Source organism: Eubalaena glacialis, chromosome 13, assembly GCF_028564815.1.
Source record: "Eubalaena glacialis isolate mEubGla1 chromosome 13, mEubGla1.1.hap2.+ XY, whole genome shotgun sequence".
In the NCBI taxonomy this organism is placed as follows: Eukaryota; Metazoa; Chordata; class Mammalia; order Artiodactyla; family Balaenidae; genus Eubalaena; species Eubalaena glacialis.
In genome coordinates this window covers 5,409,596-5,431,179 of record NC_083728.1, presented here as the reverse complement: position 1 = coordinate 5,431,179, position 21,584 = coordinate 5,409,596, and the positions used below count along the sequence as shown (strand labels likewise).

Genomic DNA, 21,584 nt, shown 5'->3' with positions numbered 1-21,584 from the left:
CGTGAAGAACGCAGAAAGAGATCAAGGCACAAAATCGACTTGCCTTTTAGATCAAATTTGCGGAGTCCCAGTGGGTCCTACCTCCACGTCGATGACAGGAAAGGCCTCTCCTTGACACGTTTCTTAGCCCCCCGTGTTGCAGTTTCACACCCTGGGTGAGGCTTGTAGCCACAGAATGGTCAGAACAGCCTTCACGCAACCAAACAGGAATCTGCTGAGGGCCTACTGTGTGCTGGGCCCTGGCTGGTGGTGGGTCTGGAGGGAGGAATGAGACTTAGACCCTAACCACCACACCGGGAGCTTGGCACGTGGTAGGTCCTTAACAATCACGTGGCAGGTACTCATCCGGAGGGCCTTCCACTCAGGCCCAGGTTGTAGGGGTGAGGCGTAAGGGGTGGCAGGGGGGCGGACACAGAAGCACGCAACGCTATTGGCTTCCTTTATAGGCATTAAGATTGTGCAAACCGTCACATGGGAAACGATGTATTCCTGACTATTAACCATCTAAGAGGCCTGAACAGGTATCCCAGGTGATCTTTCTCCTTGCAATCTGCCACGTTGTTGATGAGGTGCATCTGGATCTTGGCTTCCTACCTTTACTGCTGTGTGACCATGGACAAATGGCTTAACTTCTCTGATTCTGTGTCTGCCTCTGCAAAGTAAGAATGATCATCATTCCTACAGGAAGGCCTGTGCGTTGGACGGAGCTACCCAAATGCACTAAGGACCTCCCATTGAACTCGGAATAAAGTCCCAACTCCCCACCCCAACCCGCAAGGCCTGCTGGACCCAGTCCCCATGGACAGCCTCTACTCTTTCTTGGGGTGGCCTCCGTGCTTCGCGTGGGTGTCTGCTCAAATGCCACCTTCCCTGACCACCCGCTAGAGAGCCCCGACTCCACACCATGCTTTATATGTTTTCATAACACTCGTCCCCACCTGAAACTCTCCTGGTTTATTTGTTTATTGGACTGGAAGTTTCCTGAGGTTGGAAGTAGACCTATCTTGTCCCTGCTGGGTTCCCTGGGCCTGGCACAAAGCCCGGCACATAGAAGAGACTCTGTGAATATTTGTTGGTTGAATGAATGAAAGCCAGCTCGCTTAAGCCTCAGCCAGTGGAGGATGCGAGAAGTTTGCCTGGTACCACCCGGTGAGTAAATGAGTGTGGGCTGTAATCCCTCCTCACCTCCCATCCCAGTGATCCGCTTTCCCGTCAAAACCCTCTGTCTGACCCTCTGTCGGCAGAACCCGGGGGCAGCGGGTCCTCTCTGGGAGCAGAGCTCTCCACGTGGCCAGTCCGGCTCCATAAGATAGCTCTGGGGTAATAGATAACTACTGCACTTACATTGCCATTCAAGTTCAGTCTTTGTGACTTAAAGCTACGTCTAAACCCTTCAGAGACGACGCCCCTGTCCTCAGAGCATATGCATCTCTCACTAGCACCCTTCTCAAGCACCTCGTTGCAGATGCACAGATGCCTCCTGCTTCCAACCCTAACAGCCACCGGGAGGGGGGTCCTGGGCACTCACCACCCTGAATGACCCAGATCCTCGAGCCACGTTCACACTTGGAAGTCAAAGTCGGTTCTTTTCCCTTGCATTCAAACTCACTTTCCTTTTCACACAGGGGTTGGGCTTTTCTCACATCTTAAGAGCTGGGACAAGAGAGGCAGGGGAGAGAGAAAGGGCAGGACAAACTGTACCCTCGCCCTGGTGCGGGGTCTCTAATTGGAGCAATAATCGATAATTATGCCAAATGTTGAACAGGCTCAGGAGGGAGACTTCTAGGGTGCTGAGGGGAGGAAAGGCGGCAGCAGGGAACTCAGCTTTTTTCTTCCACAACAAGAGCCAGAGAATGTGTTCATTGTTACCTTAGGGGTGTGGAGTGTAGCTTATTTGTGAAGTAAGAGAAGAGTTCTTTCTGCTGGGACTGAAGACAGCATAATGTGTTTGTGAAGGCTAGGACTTTCCAGCTCCTTAAGCTGAAGCTCGGTTAAGCCATCAAGTACATTCCCTGCAAATTAGCACCTTCAGTTCAAGCCTCCGCGTCTTTGTCGTGCAGTCGAGGTAATAATCACCCGTGCTGAGAAAAAGGCACACTGGCTGGCAGGGACCTCTCCCCACACAAAGCCTTCTTCGGTTAAAAAAAAAAAATCATGCAATAAAAAGGAAAACTGTTTAAGCTTAAAAACTAAAAAGAAGCAGTTGGCTCCAGTTGTTGGAATGTTTTAAAAAGCAACAGCAAGATGAAAAAAATTAAAAATGAGAAATCAACGGCCCCAGAATGCTGAGAGGGCCAAAAATATTAATATACAGGAACATGGCAAACCCTCTGCAAGCTGTAAATATTGTTTCCATTTCCCAGGTATAATCAACAAGTGTGGCCTTCTTCTCCCTCAGCTCTCCCTTCAAACTTCCTGTTTGAAATCTATGCTGCAGGGACTTCCCTGGTGGTGCAGTGGTTAAGAATCTGCCTGCCAATGCAGGGGACACGGGTTCGAGCCCTGGTCCGGGAAGATCCCACATGCTGCGGAGCAACTAAGCCCGTGGGCCATAACTACTGAGCCTGTGCTCTAGAGCCCACGAGCCACAACTACTGAGCCCACGTGCCACAACTACTGAAGCCCGTGCACCTACAGCCCATGTCCTGCAACAAGAGAAGCCACCGCAAAGAGAGAAGCCCGCGCACAGCAACGGAGACCCAACGTAACCGTAAATCAATAAATCAATAAATTTAAAAATATATATATATATGCTGCGAAACACTTTTCCCAAATAAAATAAACTAAAAGCATTAGGTGAATAAATTGTGTCTGTCAGAGGTCCATGAATTTCTTGTTTCAAATATAGGGAGGAGGGTTCGCCCCCCAGAACCAAGAAAGAAGGAGGATATGTATGAAGCAAAGAAACACAGGCCACCAGAAATAAAAAATCAAGAGAATTTCATATAAGGCAAATGTATTCATTTGCTGAGCATGGTAGGTACACTGGTGAAGAAACTCACTGAGGGTGGGGTGGTCATGTAAGCTACAGATGCCGAGCTATTTTTAATAAAGACATAATTTCTTAGCATACAGTATAGTGTGGGTATGCTCCATGAAATTCAAACTTATGTCCTGTATTTCTATATGCTAAATCTTGCAACCCTACTGATAGAGGGTTCCGGTGGTTATGCTAATTAAGGATTGATAATACACACTCCCACAGGACAGTGAGTCCAGGCTCTCTTCATACTTAGTTGAAGCAAGTCCCGAGCCCATCTGTCAGGAAGGAGCCTTCAGGGAGGTCCAGGGAGCTGGTGCCTGGGACCCCTATGTGATCTCAGTTCTCTCTCAGCTTCGGTTGCCTGAAGGCACAGCAAGAGCTGCTCCAAGGAGAAACTTTGCCTTCCACAGACATCACCTCAGGAAGGCCAGGCCCGGGCTTCTTCCCCAGCTGTCATTTGCTGAGCAGATTCGACCCTCACAGCTAAGCTTCAGCCATTCGGAAATCATCCAGAGAGAAGAGAGGGCCTCCTCACTGGTCAAGAGAGAGAGGAAAGCCAGGCGATGTTGACTCCGCGCCTGCCGGGAGGGTCCTGCTCCTGGGAAGGAAGAGCGGTCCTCTAAGACAGGAGTTTATGGTGAGATACAGGGGGTGGCTTTGGGGTTTGGTTCAAATCCTTTCTCTTCCACCTATTGTTTGAGGCAGTTTTCCCATCTGTGACCTGGTCAAGAGTGAATCCCTCCTCCATGAAGTTCGTGAATCTCCATGAAGTTAGAGGCTGAGGGAAGCATCCAGCCAGGACCTGGTGAACGCTGCACCATGACGGTTACTGCCTTCCTGCAGTGGCCTCAGGGTGGGGCCTGGGGAGAACCCCAGGCCAGCGTAGCTCGGGTTCCTCTCTCACTTCTCAGGAAAGAAGGAATCCCGCCTTCCAGGCCAGTCCACCAGCCATCTACAGCCTCTTATTCAAAACTGACATCCTCAAGAAGTCAACCCCAGTTCCACCCAAAGCCCCATTTCCGTCTCCCCACACTGTCCCCCAAACCTTTGTGTCTTTGTGTCTTGGGCCAAGGACCCCTCCCAAGCCAAGGCTACCAAGATGCTATTCCTTGGGTAACACTCGCCATTATTGGTGAGCACCAACCCTCCAGGCACCGTGTGGAGCCCTTTACATTTGCTCCTCACAGCCTGCTAAGATCCTTACAAGCTCATTTTACAGATGAGGAAACTGGGGCTCAGAGAGGTTAACCAGCTTGCCCACAGTCACTGAGATGGTACACAGCAGAGCCAGAACTTGAGCCCACATCCAATCCCAAAGCCTGTGCACTTAACCATAATTCTCTACCCATTTCTCAACCTGGATCCATCCCCCAGGGTGCCTTGTGCAGATATTTCTGAGGACAATGGGCAAGACTGGCAAACTCTTATTCAACCTTCAAAACCCCATTCACTCATCACTTCCTCTGCACTTTTCTGCCTCATCTGGGGTGCTCTCATCCTACTGTTATTTCATATATGAAGTTGCATTCACATCCGTGTCCCTGCTTAACTGAACTCCTGGGAGAAGTTGTGCTTGCTTTCTCATTCCTGCACCCAGCCACACTTTCCAGGGAGCTCTCCAGCTGCACTGGCCTCCTTATCGGTCTTCAAACAGCCCGGGCTTGTTCTACCTCAGGACCTTTGCCCTGCACTTCCCTCCTCCATGGAAAACTCTTCCGACCCCTTTGCATGGGTCCCTCCCTCTCCAGCTCTGTGCTCAGGCATCCCCTCCTCAGAGAGACCTTTCCTGGCCACCCACTTAGGATACTCCCTTCTGTACCCCTTCACTTGACTCTGTCACCTCCAGCCTGCTTCCCTGATGTAACTTCCTTGACAGCATGCATCTCTCCCTGGGGTTATGGCGCATTTGTTTATCTGTCTTCACTTGCTTCATTCTGTGCCTTCCCTCCAGACAAGTCAGCCCCAGGAGGGCAATGACTTTGCCGGTCTTGTTCCCTCCTGGATGCCCAGGCACATAGGAGGTGCTCAGCAAATATTTGTAGAATTACAGACTTTCAGTAAACGAATTTATTCTTAATTAATCATTTTAACAGAATCATCTTAGAAGCTTCCCAAGAGAGAAGCAGACTTTGCCCCGCTACATCATGGATCCTCTTCTCTTCCTAGCCATCTACTATTCACAATTCTTCCCAGGATACCTTCCCTCCCGTTGTAGGAATGGCAACCTCAGAGAAAAGGCCAGGAAGAAAATCCCAGGCCCAGCTGGAGACCCAGCCTGGTGGGCTGGCTTGCTCAGCCATGGCCACGGCGTGCTACACATCACCCTGATGAATCCCTGCAGCTCTGATTCCAGCCCCTGCCTGCCCCCTCACTATTTCAGCTGAGGCAGTAGGGACCACCCCAATCCTGGGCCTCCACCCAGCATTTCCAGCAGCCAAGAAGAGCATCACACACCTAGGGTGTCGGGAACGTCATCAAGAGGGGAAAACAGGGCTTCCCTGGTGGCGCAGTGGTTGAGAGTCTGCCTGCCAATGCAGGGGACACGGGTTCGAGCCCTGGTCTGGGAAGATCCCACATGCCACGGAGCAACTGGGCCCGTGAGCCACAGCTACTGAGCCTGCGCGTCTGGAGCCTGTGCTCCGCAACAAGAGAGGCCGCGATAGTGAGAGGCAAGACCCAACACAGCCAAAATAAATAAATAAATAAATAAATAAAAAGAGGGGAAAACACATCCTCAAAACATCCCCATAAAGGCACAAATCTGTGGATAAGGGAGGAGGTCGGGGATAGGGAGTCAGGGAGGTCCGCCAGGGAGAATAGCCGATACCCAGTGAGGAGATGAAAGCACCCACGTCCTCTCCGAGGGTCTTGCTAATCATCCAGAGATGACCTGTAGGTCAGCGGAAGCTTGCCGCCTCCTTCTCTTGGTGCCATGAGGCTCTGGACGCCTGTGCATCCCGTGGCTCTCAGGCAGAGGAACATTCCCCTGCCCTACACAGAGGATGCACGTTCTGTTGTCTTTTAGACACATTTTCCAGTCCCAGGCCTATGTGGTGTGATGGAAGCCGGGGGGGGGGGGGTCGTCACTGAGTCAGTCAACAAGCACCCATTGAGCACCCCAGTGATGGGGGATTGGTGTTGATGGGCATGAAAGAGACAGTGTGGGGTGTAGAGTCTGGAGGCAATATTATCTTTGAATTGCATTTGGAGATGGTTATAAAGAGTGGATGCCAAAGAAATGCATGCATATGTTCTCCAAAAGCCATGTGCGCTGAAACTCACAGCAGCACTTTCATGGAGGCCCCAAAACTCAGCCCCAGTGACGCCCACATCGAAGTGAACACACCCCGGCTACTCGCAGCGACATGGATGAACCTCTCAAACGTTAACACTGGACCAAGGAAGCCAGGCAAAAACGACGCCAGGATGATTCCACTTACACAAAGTTCAAATTGTGATGAAACAAATCTCTGCCAAGAAAAGTCGACGGGGGCTGGGGGGCGGGGCGTCGAGTGACCTATTTCGTAATCCAGGCGGTGGTTACAGGGGTCTCTATGACAGAATCCATTAAGATCGGTACGCTTAGGGTTGGTACACTTGGCCTGTATACTTGCATGACAGGTCTAAATTTTAAAGGGAGGAGGGAATGTAAGGTCTTGAGGTTTCCCCAAGGTTTTCCCCAGAGAAGGGCTGCTGCACCCGCGAGCCAGGCAGGTGGGCAGGGAGGGGGGCGAAGAGCGCAGCTGCGGCCTGAGGTTGGCAGTGGGCGCACGGAAGCCGCGAAGCCAGGCGGCCACAAACTCGCCAGGTGCTACGCCGTCTCCGCCTCCGCATCCTGCGTTGCTTGGCAACCGGTCTCCTAGGCGACGTGAGACGCTGAGCCCAGGGCCCGAGCGTGCCGGGCGCTCCAAGACCCCAGGCCCCATGGCGCAGAAGCCCATCAGCAGGGCCGCGGCCGAGCGCATGAACCTTGTGGCCCAGGACGAGATCTGGTAACGCCCGGGAACCGGGAACCCAGTGGGCTGGGCTGTTCCCACCTGAAGTGTTCAACCTGGCGGCCTCAGTTTCCCCACCAAGTCCTGGAGGTGGTCGACCTCTGGGCGCGAAGGGCGTGCCCTGGAGGTGGTCGGGGGCCTTGCGGAAAGGGGGCAGTGTTAGGGACGAAAGAGCCTTTCTTTCTCTTCTCTTAGGCACACCACAAAGGCGTGAAAGATTTTGCATCTGGCTTTACAACCCACTGCAAAGCTTTGCTTGTTGAGATACGACTGATGTGTGCTTATTTTTAATATTTACCAAATGTTTAAAAAAATCTTAATGTTTGTTCAGTTCGAATGAGAGCACTTCTCATTCTCTCTTGCTTGTCCTGGTTTTTGAACAAGAAGTTTTAATTTAAAGAATAGATCCATTTTCTAAAAGATTTATGTTCAGCAGACATCTGTAATGGATGTTTTTATTTGGCATTCTATCCCATTGCTAAATAGTATCCCATCTCTTTGAAGTTTTAACCAGTATGGGAAGTTACTAATTTAGATGCAAGTAAGTAAATATTAGCAACAACAAACCATCATGGCTTACCTCTTAAACTTCAGTTATCCTATTGTCATCTCTATGACTTTTACCATTTCCTTGAAAACCCTGTAATAGTCACTTCATATTTTTCTTTAAATTAGCTTTGTTTCACTTAATGAACTTATTTTTATAGGAAAATTTATATCACTCTTGAAAATGGAAAGCCAGTATTTTTTGCAATAAATACATGCTATTATTATTTTCTAAATCTTTATTTTTATCCAAGTACCCATGATAGGAAATACTACCTAGCAGGGTATTAGAGGGTCTGTTCCCTCTGCCTAGAATGCTCTTTTCTCTCTTCCCCCACCAAACAAACTCCTACTCATCCTTCAAGACCCAAATCAGATGGCCCCTCCTGTGTGAACAGAGCCAATTAAGCCCTTAGACTGTTGTGTCCCATGTCCAAAGTGGCTATTGAACACTTGAAATGTGATTATTCCAAATTGGGGTGAGCAGTAAATGTAAAATACTAGATTTCGAAAACTTCATGCCCCTAAAAAGTGATACCAAAATTAAGTTCACCTGTTGATTTTTACTTTTTTAAAAATGTGGCTCTAGAAAATTTTAAATTACATATATGGTTCATATTTTTGTCTCATGTTACAGCTCCCTTGGAAATAGACTCTGCTTTAGATGCTCAGTGCCCAGGGAAAGAGCCTGGCCAGGGCCTCTGAAACTGTTGAGACATCAGAGGGGGCTTGGGGTGCAGATATTGATTCCAAAATAGGAAAAGAAACTTGAAAATCAAAATGAATAAATGTTTAATCAGATTTTTGCAAAATGTGACACACCCGCTCTTCAACTGCAACTCAGTTCAGCTCCTAGGTAGTTATGTATAAATTATATTCAACGTGGAAGAAAAGCAGGGCCAGGATTAGGGTGGGATGAGTGAGGCGTCTGGAGTGCAATAGTTAAGGGGGGGGGGGGCTCCATCTCAAGGCCATGCAGGTGCTGGCTCTGCACTTGCAGGAACCTGAGAGTGGGCACCTCCTTAAATTTTACATCCCAGGACCTCACTCACTCTGCCCTGGTCCTTGCTCTGAAAACAAAGGAACTTTATATGTACCTCCATAATGATTTAACACTCCCCCATTACTATAGGTCCAGGGGCCCCCATAACAAGGATTCCATTCCTAGATGACCCCTCAGGCAGAGTCAGCCCCAGTCCTGTCTGCTCCCCGAGGTACCATCCAACCAGCATCTCTGGTTCTTAGACATGTGTCTCCCTTACATTAGTGGGAAGTCCCCAGCGACAGGGACTCCTGCTCCCTCCCTGACACGGAATCATCATTCAGTCCAGATGCATTGAAGAATGTAAACTTCTCCCCATTGCACCTTAGGGTTTGCTACTTTAACCCTTTTCAAATGTTGTCTGGCATGTAAGAGCTTTCTTTTTCAGGAAGTACCGCCTGAAGGCTGAAAACGAAGCACGGCAAAACTGGGCCCCGAACTGGGGATTTTTAACAACCCCCCTCGAGGAGGTAAATGTAAATTTGATGAGCTCGGAGGTTACAGAATCAATCATTTCCAAGAATAAATGGTTATGAAGTGTATAATTTGCAAGAATAAATTTAAAGAGCATGCTGTAGGCCAAGATGGCTGACATCTGAAGTTTCCTCCCATTCACAAATTTATTGAGCACTTACTATGTTATGTGCCAGGCACGTTCTAGGTGCTTCATCCGAACCAGCTCGTTGAACCCACACGACAACCCCTGTGCGGAGGGGGGTGCTCTTTGATGTCCCTTTTCCAAATGAGGAATTTGAGCTCAAAGAAGCGCAAAGTCACACAGCTCAGAAAGAGAGGCACCAGGGGGAGATGCTGGTCTGGCTGATTCCAGGGCCACTCGGCCTTGGAATTCCCATCTGTAAAATGGGGTGATAGTCCTCACTACCTCACTGAGTGACTGTGACGTTCAGATGGAAAGAGAGGAGAGGCCAAGTGAATATTGGCATGATTATTAGGAAAATACTCTTGGTATTTCCTACACCAGATAGGAAACAAAAACGAGGAAAAGGACCAGGCATAATTAATAGGGAGGGATGGGGACACCGGCAAAGAGACCACTGACCCCATCCAGAGGCAGCCACCATCAGCCCAACTGAGGGCTACCAGGCAAGCAGACTGGCTGTATTTTCTGACTGTTCAAGAGAGTCCAGAAATCCAGATGCTTTAATGAAATCTTCTGAGTCTAGAATAGTGGCTTGGATTTATAAGCCACCAACAGGCCCACAGAATGCTTGTGTGAGCTTCACTGGGATTGTGGCCAGTGGTTTGCAACCTTCCACGTGATGTCCAGGACACAACATGAGGAAACCACATTTCTCTGGAGGGAGGCAGAATCGCACAAAGGCCGCATAATTCAAAATGTTCATGATTCTAGGCAGCGTAGAGCCCCTTTGTAATTCACCCCATCCCACTAGTGCTGAAATTATGCCATTCTTAATGAGTTTTTTTAATACTTAGAGAGTTACACAATTTGAAATTGTATGCATAAAATGGGTCCTTATTAATATAATATGCATAAAAGAGTCTATATTAATATTCCTTATGTGTAATTAAGTTGGGTTTTTGAAGAGTTCAAAATTGCTTTAAAAATTAAAAGGGGGATGGAGGCTCTCCTCATAGTTTACAGGTTGGTCCTGAACCTTGCTGCCATGTTTTACTCTGAGTCCATAACCTGTGACGTGTTCTCAGATCACTCGGCAGGGCTGTAAATAGGCAGTCTGCAAGGGCCTGGGGCTGAGCTCGCAGGCTGGCCAGTCCCCGCTCCGCCCCTTTCTAACTGTGATCTGAGCACCGCCTTACCTGTAAAGTGCCTTGTCCTGGGGGGGGCAGTGAGGGGAAGCTTCCGAGGTCTCAGCCTGCGGGGCCCCATCCCTGGGGATTGTGTTTCAGCTGACCAAGTGTGAAGAAGAGCCCGCCACCCCAAAGCCCAAAATCGAGCTTCCCGAGCGCTTCCGCATCCGGCCAGTGACCCCAGTGGAGAAATACATCAAGGTTAGCAAAGTCCTTTTAAGTACTTGTTTTGCTAAGTAAGAAATCAACCCCACCGGAGATGGTGTTTCTCCGGTGTTGCTGCAGGTGGGCCCAGCCACCTGCACAGGTAAGAACACAGCGGCGCCCGGCCTGCGAGGAGGCGGGTTTCCAGCCCTTTCCAAGTGCCTACATGGGAGACACAGCGGGTTACTGGTCCCTACACGGGCGGGACCTCAGAGGCCAGAGGAAGGAGTTGGGATCTGAGCCCGATTTGCAGTGGGAAGCAGGGCCACGGCATGTTGAGAATTGCCTTTTTAAGAGATCGCTCTTGTTGCTGAGTGAGGGACCAGGCTGTCCGGAGGGGTGAAGACTTAGAGGGTGTTCCCACCTGAGACCCATCAGCTGTGGATGTAGGATAGATGCCTCTAGAAGTTGCTGAGCTCTGTACGTCCCTGGGTCTCCTCTCATGCGTCTGTCACTTTAATCCTGGGTTCTGCTCTCTGCCCAGCTACGGAGAAGGCATTTCTGTGCCCTGATGGGGAGAGCGGATGAAAACTCAGGGTGAAGGCGGCCAGGGGTGGGGGAGTTAGGCTCTGGATTTTGTTTCCCTGACGCCCTCAGGGTCTGATGGGGTGGCCAGCTCGTTCGTAGTGGGTGCTCAGTGGGTACGATCTGTTAGCCGAATGAATGAATGAATGCATTCCACTGAGATGTTGAGAGGGTTCCCCCCTGATTATACAACAATAGAGACTCACTGATTTTTCTAGAAATACAGCAAAATATAAATCATACATTAAAACATCCGTATGTATCCTGACCCATGGTTAACATTTTGGGGAGCTCCTTCCAGATGTTTTCTACGCCTCCATATACCACCAATAAATGCTAGCTCTTATTTTATTACTGTCCTTTAGTCGCTCCCCATACTGAGTGCTTTATATGGTTATCTTATTTCCACAACATCCCTGGAAAGTGGCTATAATTGCCATCAAACCCATTTGGCAGATGAGGAAACTGAAGCTGACAAAGGCTGAATAACTTTCCCAAGGTCAAGTGGGTCTGATTCCAGAGCCATACTCTTAAATGTTATTTTTTGACTGCTCCTTCAATAAACACACACACATACACACACATGCATATATATATATTTAAAAACCAAACTCCACAGGCTGCTTTGTAATCTCCATTTTTCACTTAACAATATACCCTATATATCTTTCCATGCAATTAATTGTAGCACTCCAAATCATTATTATGTTAATGACTGCATTTTTCTCCATCGTATGGGTTGACCATGATATGTATACCCTTCCCCTATCTCTGGACGTCTAGGTTGTACCCAGTTTGCAAGGAGCACCCTTGTAGACACAGTGTTTTGCTCCGGGTCAGTAAGTTTATTGGGAGACGTGCCCAGAAATGCAGTGGTTGTTCCAATGAACCACACACGTGGGGAACCCGCTCTCCCCGCACAAACTCCGACTGGAACCCTAGGGCTGGCCAGTGGACAGACCAAGAGGGGCAGGTGGAGCCTCTGCTATTTCTCCACAGCTGGGTTTTAATTCTGCCACCTCCCTACCCCCACCTCCACCCCAGAAGGGGACACAGGGGTGAGGGACCCTGCTGTCTCTCCTGGCCACGAGCGGTCCCCATAAGTGCCTTGCCCCTGGGGAAGCTGGGCCCCTCCCTCTGCCATCCTGACAAATGGCCCCCGTGCCTGCTCCGGCGGGGTGGCAGCTGCCACCAGAATCATCATCTTTTCAAAGGAAGCGTTCCCACCTGGAGATCAGAACAGCATCCCCTTCTTGGGGGGAGAAGAGAGGAACTGTCCTGGGACCAGAAAAAAACGGAACCTGATTTCCCCCTGTGTGAGCCTCTGCTTAGGAGAAGGCCAGGTGTGGAAACCACACCCCTGTCACAGCCTGCGGGGGTGGAAGGTGGGGGTGGGGGGAGGAGTGGAGGGCCAGTCTCACGATCCAGCAGAGAAAGGCACTTTGCTTGTTTCCCTCTGAGCTTCCTTCCTTGCTGAAGAAATGGTTCCCGTCTTCCTCCTTCCCATCCCCTCTTCAGGTGGATAGACCCTTTAAAAATACATTTATGGTTTAACAGGCATCCTACACCCCAAAGGGCAATGCCGTGAAAAGCCTCCTTCCCTCCCCCGACTCCTGAGAGCTGTTGCCCCCATCTCTGCACCCTTCCCCAGATGCAATATGCCTATCCAAGTGGATGTGGAGGGCTCTAGCCCTTTTTCCTTAGTACACAAATTATACCATATTTTACATCTTTTTATGCATCTTTTATTCTCTTAGCAGTTTGTCTTCAAAGTCGTTCCATCTGAGAATACACAGAGCTACCTCATTCTTTTAAACTGCTGCGTAGTTTTCCACGGTGCGGAAGGGCTGTGGCTGAATGGATCCCCCGTGGATGGACACGCAGGCTGTGTCCAGGCATTTGCTATGACAAACAGGGCCTTCGTATGTGCACGTGCAGGTATTAGGATGTCTTAGGATAAATGCCTAAGGATGGATTGTCAGGTCAAAGAGTGTTTGCATTTTCATTTTTCGTAGATGACGGTAATACTGCCCTTCACAGAGAATTAACAACAGATTCTCCCATAAGCTCCTTCACGGTGGTGTTTTCATCTCTTTATCTGGTGGGTGAAGTGTGGCATCCCAGGGTGGGTTCTGACTGCATTTCTCTTACAAGTTGGAGATGGACTTGAAAGCTGGTCCGTGTGTTCCCGAGGTCTCAGCATCGTGGAGAACTGGCTCGCTGGAGGAAATTCTGGCCCCACTGGCATTTGTTCATGACCCTCCTTGCATGGGGCCTCTCAAGAGATTAATTTTAATACCTCATCAAGAATATATGTTAAGGGGCTTCGTCCACCAGGACCGTCCCCTCCGGCCACCGCCTCACTCAAAGATCCTTTGAGCCAAGCGTGAACTCGTAACCCCAAGCATACCAAACCTCTTCATCTCGGTTCTTCTGCTGGAACAAATACTCCTCACTGCTGTCTTGGTTCAAATCCCCCCGTAAGAGCAGAACAGAAGATTATTCCAAATGGAAGGGAGAAACCTGCATAAACATTTAGCCTCATTTTCCAAAAATTTCCCAAATTTCAAGGAATTAACAAACAAAATTGTGAGGTATTTTTCATTTCAGATAGAATCCCATTTCCCTTCTAGTTTTTAATTAAATTCAATTGTTTTTCATTCCTGTGGCATCTATGGTTTGGGGGTGTGTGTGTGTGTACACACACATGTATCATAAAACCTTCTAATCAAACCTATAACTGCCAGGATACCATCTGACAATGTTGCCACATATTTTATAAAGGGCACTGTGAACTGTAGTATTTGATATTTCTGCACCTTACTTTTTTCTCTTTTTCGCTCTTTTACCAAATAAAAATTGTTTCATTGAGTCGTGAATTAAATGTGTTAAGCATTACAAGATAAAGAGACATGTTTGGTGATCGTTACTTTCAGGGAAAATGTGATCTCTGAGGCCAGCTGATTGGAGCTTGCTTACGTTCGGTGCACCTTACTTAGGGACCCTGGCTCTTCTGTCTTTTCTTTCTAATTTTTGCTTCCAGTTTTATTAAGCTATAATTGACATACAGTACTAAGTAAGTATAAGGTGTGCAGCATCATGAGTTGACTTACATACACCATGAAATGATGATCACAGTAAGTTTAGCCAACATCCATATTCTCATATAGATACAAAATTTAAGAAATAGAAAGAAAATTATTTTCTCCTTGTGATAAGAATTCTTAGCATTCACTCTCTTAACAGCTTCCATATATAACGTAGAGCAGTGCTCATAATATTTATCCTGTTGTACGTTACATCCCTAGCACTTGTTTGTCTTATAACTGGAAGTCTGTACCTTTTGACCACCTTCATCCAATTCCCCCTCCCCCGCCCCCGCCTCTGGTAACCGCAAATCTGACCTCTTTTTCTACGAGTTTCTTTGTTTTTGAAGTATAATTGACCCACAACACTATGTTCGTTCTTATTATACAACACAGTGATTCAATATTTCTAAACATTTCAAAATGATCACCATAAGTCTAGTTATGCTCTGTCACCATACAAAGATATTGCATAATTACTGACTATATTCCCCACACTGTACATTTCATCCCTGTGACTCATTTATTTTGCAGCTGGAAGTTTGTCCTTCTTACTCTCCCTCACCCATTTCTCTCCTCCTCCACCACCCCTCTGGCAACCACCTGTTTGTTCTCTGTTTCTATGACTCTGTTTCTGTTTATTTTTGTCCAATTTGTTTTGTTTTTTAGACTCCACATGTAAGTAAAATCATGCAGTATTTGTCTTTCTCTGTCTGACTTATTTCACTTTTAAGTATCCTCTAGATCCATCTATGTTGTCACAAATGGGAAGATTTCATTAATTTTTATGGCTGAGTAATATTCCATTGTATATATAGACCACATCTTTATCCAGTCATCTGTTGATGGGCACTTAGGTTGCTTCCTTATCTTGGCTATTGTAAATAATGGTTCAATGAACATAGACTTGCATATATCTTTTCGAATTAGTGTTTTCATTTACTTTAGGTAAGTACCCAGGGGTGGAATAGCTGGATAGTATGATAGTTCTATTTTTAATTTTTTGACAAACCTCCATACTGTTTTCCACAGTGGCTGCACCGATTTCCATTCCCACCAACAGTGCAGGAGGGTTCCCTTTCCTCCACATCCTTGCCAACACTTGTCATTTGTTGTCTTTTTGATGATGGCGACTCTGACAGGTGTGATGATTAGTGACAGTGAACATCCTTTAATGTGACTGTTAACTACCTGTATATCTTCTTTGGAAAAATGTCTATTCAGGTCCTCTGCCCATTTTTTAATCAGGTTGTTTGTTTTTTTGATGCCGAGTTGTATGAGTTCTTTGCATATCTTGGATATTAACCCTTTATCACATACGTTTGCAAATATCTTCCCCCAGTCAGTAGGCGGCCTTTTTGTTCTGTTGATAGTTTCCTTCTCTGTGCAGAAGACGCCTTTTAGTTTGATGTAGTCCCATTTGTTTATTTTTCCCTTGCCTGAGGAGACATATCCAAAAAAATATTGCTAAGACCAATGTCAAAGAGTGTGCTGCCTATGTTTTCTTCTAGCAGTTTTATGGTTTCAGGTCTTACCTTTAAGTCTTTAATCCATTTGAGTTTAGTTTTGTGCATGGTGTGAGAAGCAGACCAGTTTGCTTCTTTTGCATGTTGCTGTCCCGTTTTCCCAACACCATTTATCGAGGAGGCTGCCTTTTCCCCACTGTATATTCTGCCTCCTTTGTCATGGATTAAGTGCCCATAGAAGTGCGGGTCCATTTCTGGGCTCTCTGTTCTGTTCCATTGACCTGTGTGTCTATTTTGGGGCCAGTACCGTGGTACTTTCTGTCTTTTCCACACCAGGCGTGCCGATCCTGATGCCTCCGTGGACACGCCTCGTGTTGCTGTGGCCCGAGGCGACTCAACCCCCTGCCTTTCTATTCCAGGTGCTCCCATCCCCCCCAGTCCCAAAGACGACCCAGGGCTTCATCGGCTGGAGATCCGGGGTGCCGGGCCTGAACAAGTGGCTGGAGCACGATTATGAGATCAGAAGCTGCAAAGGGGCGTATGCCAAGGAGCTAAACTGGCCGAAGCAAGGTGTCCACTGAGTCCAGACAGAGACCCTGGCCCCTGGGGCAAGGAAGGGTGGACCGCCAGGCGCCGGTGCCCATGCCCAGGAAAGGAAGAGCTCCCCGGCCTCCCCCCAAGGACAGGGTTCCCCTCCACATCTGTTCATGGGATATTGTTGCAAAGAACACAAAACAGCCCTTAGACGTTTTCAATTCATCAATGCCTCCCTTCCAGAACATTCTTGTAACATATTCATTCTTGGCTAATGCAATGAATAAAGCAAAATAGACTCTCTGATTTTTTTTTAATACCATGGGAATTTCTAGGTATAGCTTTTAAAAACACACTGTGATTTCATTTTTAAATATTTGTCTAAACCCTTTAGTGTCACCTTCAATCCCCCTTCTCAGCATCCTTGTTGTAATGAGGTTGTTGGCCAGGTGTTTCTGTACCCAAATACCCCTGGGCCTGCTTTTCAGGAGGAATAAAGCGCCTTGAGCGTCCCTCGACACTCCTTCCCCAGGATATCTGCAATACGTCAACAGCTTTAAAGCAAAAACGAGCACAAGATGTGCCACTGAGTGCAGATTTCCTGGAGAGGATGGGTTTCCCAAGCGCTCCGTAGGAAACCTTCCCCGATTACCTGGTCCACCCCCCCCCCGACCCCCATCACCACGCAGACAGCAGCTGGGCTGGGCAACGAAGCCATCGTCCGTCCCCCGTGGACGTTTGACATTAACCCCTTGGTCAACATTGGATTTCCGGTCCCTGCCTGTCCCTGAGGCTTTGCTTCACCTCCTACAAATGGGGCTGGGGGTGGAGAGTGCGGTGTCCAGCTGGTGAAAGAGAGCAGCAAGGAAGAGCCAGCAGGCCCTGAGGCCCCGCCAACCGGACCCCAGGGAGTAGGAAAGCGGAGAGTTTGTAGGTGGCCTGTGAAGGTGGGTCGGTGTTTCGTTTCTGCGTAGCAGAGGGTGGCGCCTCCTTCACATCTGGGGTGGGCAGAGGCGGGGGGCAGCCATGTCAGTTACCTGCCCTCCACGGAGTCACATTCCTTCCTCCCTCCGGTTGGTCCAGTGTCACTGTTCACGGGATGGGTTCCTCCCTGGGTTTGCTTGAGTGAGGGGGCTGGAGGCGCTTGTATCCCATGGAATCCGCCTACAAGTCCCACCCATCCAAAACTTTCCTGCTCACCTGTCTGTCCAGGTGTGGTGGGAGGCTTTACCAATCCAAGAATCCCTCATCTAGAACCTTCCCCCGACCCTGGACGCTGGCCTCCTCTAGCACACTTCTACCGGGACTCCATGACTTTGGGGCCACCAAATGCTGGGGGAAAGAATTCCTCCTGAGTCTGGGCCATCCCCTGCAAGTTCTGGGCTCAGTGTCCAAATCCCAGAGGCCCCTGGCTGAAGAGCTTCTCTTGTTCAGGGATGTGGTTCTCTATAAAGCCTGCAGGATGTGCTTTGAGTGACTGGGCTTCTCACCCGGGGGTAGAGGGTGCTGACTGCCGACAGCTCCAGACCCAGCCAGTCGGGCGCTGAGAACAGAGCCACCGAGCAAAGCCTCCTCCCAGCCACCTCGTTGGTTCTCTGCCCCACACGGCCCTCCTCCAGCCCAGAGCTGGAAACTCAGGTTCTCACGGGCTGCCCAGCCTGGAAGAGCCGGAACATGAGAGAAACAGCCCTTCAAGAAGCCTCGTCTTTCCCTCTGAGTGCGGTGCCTACACTCATCACCTGCCACATGGGTCACATGGGCCACGGCCACCAGGAAATCCCACGGTCGTCATGCTCACATCCCACCTGCCACCCACAGACCACACATTTAAAGGAGAAATGTCACAGCTCTTTAGGTCCTGAGAAAAAAGAGGACCAAGGTATTATGGGCTAAACTGTGTCCCCCCAAAAAAGATCTGTCAAAGTCCTAACGTCCAGCACCTGTGAATGTGGCCTGATTTACACATAGGGTGATTGCAGAGGGAATGAGTTAAGATGAGGTCATACTGGAGTTGGGGTGTGGGGTTAATCCAATGTGACTGGTGTCCTTGTAAGAAGAGGAGAGACACGGGGAGGAGACGGCCAGGTGAAGACACAGACACACAGGGGAGAAGCCACGTGACCACAGAGGCAGAAATTGGAGTGATGTATCTACAAGCCAAGGGATGCCAAGAACTGCCAGCAAACCACCAGGAGCCAGGAAGAGGCAAGGAAGGATTCTACCCTACAGGTTGCAGAGGGAGCACGGCCCTGCCGACACCTTGATCTCAGACTGCCAGCCCCCAGAACTGTGAGAGAACCAGCTTCTGTTACTTAAGCTGCCCGGTTTGTGGTCCTTGGTTATGGCTGTGCAGGAGAAGAGCAGAGTATTGAATACATTTTGCTGCCTCCCTCTCCCCCCGCTCAGAAAATACCCTCCTCTGAGCACGTGTCCTTCATCGGTCTTGACTCAGGCTGTGTCTGCGTGAGACCAGGTCACGTGGCTCATTCAAGTCCAAAGATGTTTCCGATCACCCAGATGTTTAGCCTGATATAGACTAAACAACGGGATGCTTGGCCAGACTCGTCCCACTTAAATCCTAATGTTTTGGCATCTCGGTCATCGCTGCAGGCGAGGCATCTACCCTTGAAGAAACCCACGTCCCTTGTTGTGATCAGATGCCGCCACTGTGGTTGAGCAGAGCAGCCAGAATCTTCCGTCTTCAAGCTTTGCCTCGACCCCGCCAGGGTTGAATTTCCGTCTGCTAGGCATGAGGCAGCAGCACACACCTTGGCCTGGGACACAATCCCAACGTCAGGTGCTGCTTTTTGTTCTAATTCCTGATCATAAAATGAATGTGAGAATCATCTTCCACAACAGTTTGGCAACAAAAAAGTCTAGCAAAGAAGATGGGCTCCCTTGACTGTCTGGACCCCAAGCCTGGACAGGAATTCAACATGCCCAGTTTGACTCTCCTGAAACTTGCTGGTGTGTTGACTTTAATTCTGATTTTAACTGGCTGGTCTGTGTTGATCAGCAGCCTGGTTGTAGGTCAGTGCTGTCAAGGGAAATGACCCAGAGCAGCAGAGCGGGCCACACCGCAGTACGAACAGCTGAAACTTCAGAAAGACTAGAAGTCCGGGTTGTAAAGGTTTTCAGGGCTGTCCCGGCCCTGGTACCCACCGTAGACCAGTGGAGGAAATGGGTACATCCATACTTAGATCTACTTAACTTCGGGTCCTTGGGAGAATAAAAATTCAAGAGACCCAGATCAACCCTGTGCACTGTTGGTGGGAATGTAAGTTGATGCAACCTGTATAGAAAACAGTAATGGAGGGTCCTCCAAAAATTTTAAATGGAACTATCATATGACCCAGCAGTTCCACGTCTGGGTATTTATCTGAAGGAAATGAAATCTCTGTCTCGAAGAGATATCTGCACCCCCATGTTCACTGTAGCATTTCGTACAGTATCCAAGAGATGGAAACAACCTAAGTGCCCATTGATGGATGAGTGGATAAAGAAAATGTGGTATATTTGTATACAATGAAATATCATTCAGCCATAAAAAGGAAGGAAATCCTGCCAGCGCAATGACACGGATGGACGGTGAGGACGTGGTGCTAAGTGAAATGAGTCAGAGAGAGAAAGACAAATACTATATGATTTCACTTATATGTGGAATCTAAAAAAAAAAAAAATCTCATAGAAACAGAACAAATCGATGGTTGTCAGAGGTGTGGGTGGGGAAAATGGGTGGAAGGGATTCAAAAGGTACAGACTTCCAGGGATAAGATAAATGAATTCTGGGGATGTAATGTACAGCATGGTGACCATAAATTCTAAGATTTCTTTAAAAAGAGAGAGAGAGGGAGTCAGATCAAAATCTGAAGACACACAAATCCTTTAGACAGTGAGAACACAAATACATTTAAACATCTAGGAAACTATTTGATGCTTTTTGCCACCCCTTAATTTAGATGACGCTTACTCCAAGTTTATGTTCATGTGTTTAATGCCCCGTAAAACTACTTCTACTTAAAACACTGAAGCACAGATTCTTTTTTACCCTTTTGCTCTGGTCAACACGCAGATGGTTGTATAAACTAACCAACATCTCAGAAACCTCAGTTGGTGGGATTTCTTTCTGCCTCCGATAATTTATTCACTAACCATGTATGTGTTTTATTTAAAAAAATAAAAATGAGACAACATTTCTACAGGTCTCCAATTACATTGCCAGGAGCCTCCGCATCACACCAATCCCCCTGGACTCAGATGACCCAAGTAATTTGGGCTGCACTCGTGGGCTCATAATAGAGCACAAATGTCCAGTCAAAGGCCACCGCTGAGAATGGGAGTGGACAGCACTGGAGGATTCCATCACCCTGGACCGTCTCAGACTTGACATTTAATCTATGGAAATCAACCTCTTTGTGGGTGTCCAAATGCGCTCACAAATGTCACCACACACTGTGAAATGCCACAACATTTCCAAGGTCGAGACGAGGCTGGTGAACCTGGGTTCATGATGCTGAAATACATCACAGCAATGAACGTCCAAATGGGCCTCAGTCTAAATGAGTGACCTCGGGAATGAAGCAAAACATAATTGGGCCGAGGACTCGGGATGGATGCTGTCACAAGCACAGCTCTGTCTAAGACAAAGTAGAAACTCCGGTGCTTGAATTTCAAGAAAATGACATGACCGAATGAAATAAAACTAGTGGAGAACACAACTCTTGCTCTTACATGTTCAAACACACCCAGGTACCCACCCAGTGGACCCTGGACTGAGGGAACCCACTGTCCAACAGCTCAGGAGGCCTTAATCCAACAGCGCACAAGGAACTGAGTCCTGCTGGAGATCACGTGAACAAGCCCGGAAGCCGATCCTTCCCAGCAGAGCCTTGCGATGGTCACAGCCTGGGAGAGACCCCGACCCAGAGGACCCAGCTAGGCTGCACCTGGGCTCCTGACCCACAGGAGCTGGGAGATCACAAATGCTGTTTTAAGCCACTAAGTTTGGGGTTAATTTGTTATGCAGAAGCAGATAACAAATACAGGCTGTAATAGCAAATAAAGAGCAAACCCACCCGATCACCCCATTTTCAGGAGAGCCTAGAGAATTCCCCAGAGGCTCTGCAGAGTTCCAGGATTCAGGGACATTCCCTCAAGGCACACTGACGTCACCATAAAGAGCAGAGCTCTTTTGCAAGGAAATACCGTGAAATATCCTTCAGGAAGCTCTTCCTTAAAATTGCAGAAGCTGGACCAGCATTCCAGGGGACGCTTGTCATTTTAAGTTTGGGGGACAAAGCCAGAAAAATAATCCACAATCTCTCTAGCTCCAATGAAGGTGTAAAAACAGTCCTTACAGGCCCACCAAGGGCCAGGTAGAGCTTCCCTTGCATCAGTGGGCTGGGTGAGGAGCCG

At 48.4% G+C, this 21,584-nt stretch overlaps 1 protein-coding gene across 1 annotated transcript; it reads left to right on the top strand.

The window, feature by feature from the left end:
- Positions 1-6,886: 6,886 nt before the first annotated feature.
- CIMIP1 (ciliary microtubule inner protein 1) lies at positions 6,887-16,216 on the top strand. The gene is made up of 4 exons (XM_061209698.1): positions 6,887-6,975; positions 8,955-9,036; positions 10,454-10,555; positions 16,055-16,216. Exons 1-4 carry the CDS (start codon positions 6,908-6,910, stop codon positions 16,214-16,216), a joined length of 414 nt encoding a protein of 137 aa, XP_061065681.1. The 5' UTR covers positions 6,887-6,907.
- The last annotated feature ends 5,368 nt before the right edge of the window (positions 16,217-21,584 follow it).